The sequence below is a fragment of the Gloeophyllum trabeum genome, assembly GCF_000344685.1.
Source record: "Gloeophyllum trabeum ATCC 11539 unplaced genomic scaffold GLOTRscaffold_00011, whole genome shotgun sequence".
NCBI lineage: Eukaryota > Fungi > Basidiomycota > Agaricomycetes > Gloeophyllales > Gloeophyllaceae > Gloeophyllum > Gloeophyllum trabeum.
Genome location: NW_006920420.1, coordinates 1,446,434 through 1,449,363, shown reverse-complemented (window position 1 = coordinate 1,449,363; position 2,930 = coordinate 1,446,434). Strand labels below are relative to the sequence as shown.

The following is a 2,930-nucleotide window of genomic DNA, read 5'->3' as shown; positions in this document are numbered from 1 at the left end:
CCTTTATCGGAGGTCCGCAGCGACTATGGTGCAACATACTTCGAAGCGGCTCTCGCCCGCTTTGTGGCCCAATACCACCAGCCACATTTGACGCGCGCTCAGATTGAGGATGCTGCAAACCGCATGTCCATCCGGTTCCAAACCATTCCCGTCTTCCACAAGATAAAGTTTCGAAACCGGGATCCGTTCGCACGTACTGCAGAATTTGATACATCCGATGCAGTGCATGCAAAGCCCATCCGTCAAGACTCGCGCGGGCGCGATGTTCCTGCGCGGTTTGATACAGTTCTCGTTAATATGGGGACTTCTGGAAATGCCAACTCGCGGTTGCAAGGTGAGTCTTATATCCCTGCCTATGCTGTCCATTTGACGTTGCAACTCTACAACAGGTTTTCGAGTAGCGCAAGTGCGCGTAGTCTTCGCTTTACCGCCTCGCGCCGTCGCGACCTTATTCAAGCGACCACCGCCGGATCACCTGGCATACGTCGAATGGTTCTCGGCTTTCACTGCGGAACCAGACCGTAACTCGGGGATGTACAGGGTTGTCCGCTCAATTCAGAATGGGGAACGCTTGGCGAGTATTATACCAGTTTCTCAGATTGAACGTAGTGTACATCTCTTGCCTAAGTTTGGTCCTGTCGTCCCTCGGGACTGGACAAGCAGCACTGTCTTAGATTTGGCGGCAGCATTCTTTGTAAACCCATTCCTAGACCGGCACACGTTTGCTACATTTGTCTAAACAACCCTGCATTCATGTATGTCGTTTGATCAACATAGGACCTTTTTGACTATGTGCTAAAATTGGACAGATCAATATAATGACATCCCGCATGCGCTTGGGTTGACTACAGGGGGTGACGTGTTCGAAAATAAAGCTACATACGGACTCGAACATATGACCCCTGCAAGCAACCAGGACCGTGCAAACACCCGCTATACCACAACAAACTCTCGTTCAAACTATAGCTAATCACAGACAATATGAACACCGTCCGAATAATTTTGCAACATTATGCCGCGTCATCACCAGTTATCGGGCTAAGCTACGTTTTGTCTGATCAAGCATAATTTATATCTAATTAGCTACGGAGGGTTTTCCTGATGCAAGTGGCGCAGGGCTCTTACCTGGGTCAACCCCTTGCGCCTCATGACCCTGCAGCAGCGGATGCATATGCTCATCCTCGGAGACCATATTTCGACAATCTCCGCCTGAACTGCAGTTGTCTGCCCGCATTCCGCGTTATCCTGCGCGTTCCTGTAGCTACAGGCCCAGCGAAGTTCGCGCAGGTCTGGCAAGCTGAAGCAATTTGCCCAAACGGTCCCTCATTCTCAGTCGTAGTGAAATTATTCCAAGGCTCCCTCTTTCCAGAGCCTCAGTGGTTGGATGCCCATGACCGTCTTGATGAAGACTCGCCGTTACAAGAAGAGCTGGCTCATCGTGAAGCATGGGCGTATGAGCGGCTTCGGCCCGCTCAGGGGACCGTGGTCCCTTACTCATACGGATTTTATTTGGTGTGTTGGTCTATATATAATCACCGAAGGCAGCATAGTGATGTGCGGACAGGTGGAATTGCCTTGCAAGGACGTCGTGTGCGCTCACATAATGGAATTTATCGACGGCCTAAGCCCTGCTACCCACTCGAAAGCGTTTGGCGGATACCTGAATGAAGAAGAGACTAACAAATTTGTGCGGCACCTACCAACTACTAGAAAGTCCTTGGAGCTGACGAGTGCTTTTCCTATTAGCTCACCACCATTGTGAAGTCAGTCTACTGTCTACATCACCTCGGAGTCGTACACTGGGACATTAGCTGGTGGAATGCTATCGTGCCCCGGATACATCCAGGTGCATGTGTCCTGATTGACTTCAGCTTGGCGCGGAGCCTGGACGAGGGCCCTCCTGAAGACCGGTTGCTACTACTGGCGCATGACGCGACGTTACTAAGTAGGCTCATCTCTCGTCTGACTACAGCACGTCGGGCGGAACGCTGGGCTGACAGTGTGCGGGCGGATCCGATGAACGTATGGGCCCGACCCTTGAGGGACTACTATGAAATGTCATACGAGGGGATAGCACCGACTGTCTATGGCCCCAATTATGAAGACTTGCCGGATAACGATGTCCTCGAAGAAGATTAGGATCTGAATATCAAGTTATCTTTGTGTTCTTTTGTGCACACCCTCATCGGGCCATTGTCAGTTGTAGGATGTATTATCAACTCGTCTAAGCCTATCGTCCAAGTCAGCACTGTGTCAAAATGTTTGCCAAACTAAAGCTGGACCTCCGAGGGTGCCGCCAAGTGAGATGCACAAAGGCGATACAGTCAAATCTCTTAACCCATAGTGGTCAATAGAACCCCAAAGCTAAGTGTTTTTAAGGAGTATTACCAGAGTATTGCCAAGCAAGCTCGACGCGAGGAATCCAGCCTCGTCTCTCGCGGTGACGCGCAACCGTAGCTACTGGAGAGTTGGGTGAGAACCTCAACGTCAGCCAGGTTCGAGGAGGGGGGCAAGTCGCCCGATGGGCAGGCGTTCGTGCTCGAGCTGGTCGCGGCGCCGCACCGGGACTGGGTGGATGCGGGGAGCCAGGGGGCGAATGCTGGGGTTAGTGTGAGGATGGGTAAGGGTGTATGGGGTTCACTGGGGGGCGTTGTGGTGGGGGCTTTGTTGCTCATGTAGGACTGGGATAGTTGGAGTGGAGGTTGTTAGTGCTGTAGAGGGCGATGGGGAGGGAGGGTTAGATGTATGTATACATAGGTGTTATTCTGCCGGTGTGTTACATTAGATCTGTTTAGTTCTACTTGATCGTTGTATTCTCTCGTGCTGCAGCAGAAAAAATTCGTGCATATGGGTTTATGCGTGACCGGTCGGTATTCATCACACAGGCGAGCAAGTCAATCATCCACACCCATATGTAAATTACGCTCTCA

At 51.4% G+C, this 2,930-nt stretch overlaps 1 protein-coding gene across 1 annotated transcript; it reads left to right on the top strand.

Moving 5' to 3' along the window:
• Nucleotides 1–478: 478 nt before the first annotated feature.
• Nucleotides 479–739, top strand: GLOTRDRAFT_45786 (uncharacterized protein; the record flags this gene model as incomplete). The annotated part of the gene is made up of 1 exon (XM_007870001.1): nt 479–739. A coding segment is annotated over one exon (261 nt), but the record flags the coding sequence as incomplete, so codon positions are not given.
• Between the last annotated feature and the right edge of the window lie 2,191 nt (nt 740–2,930).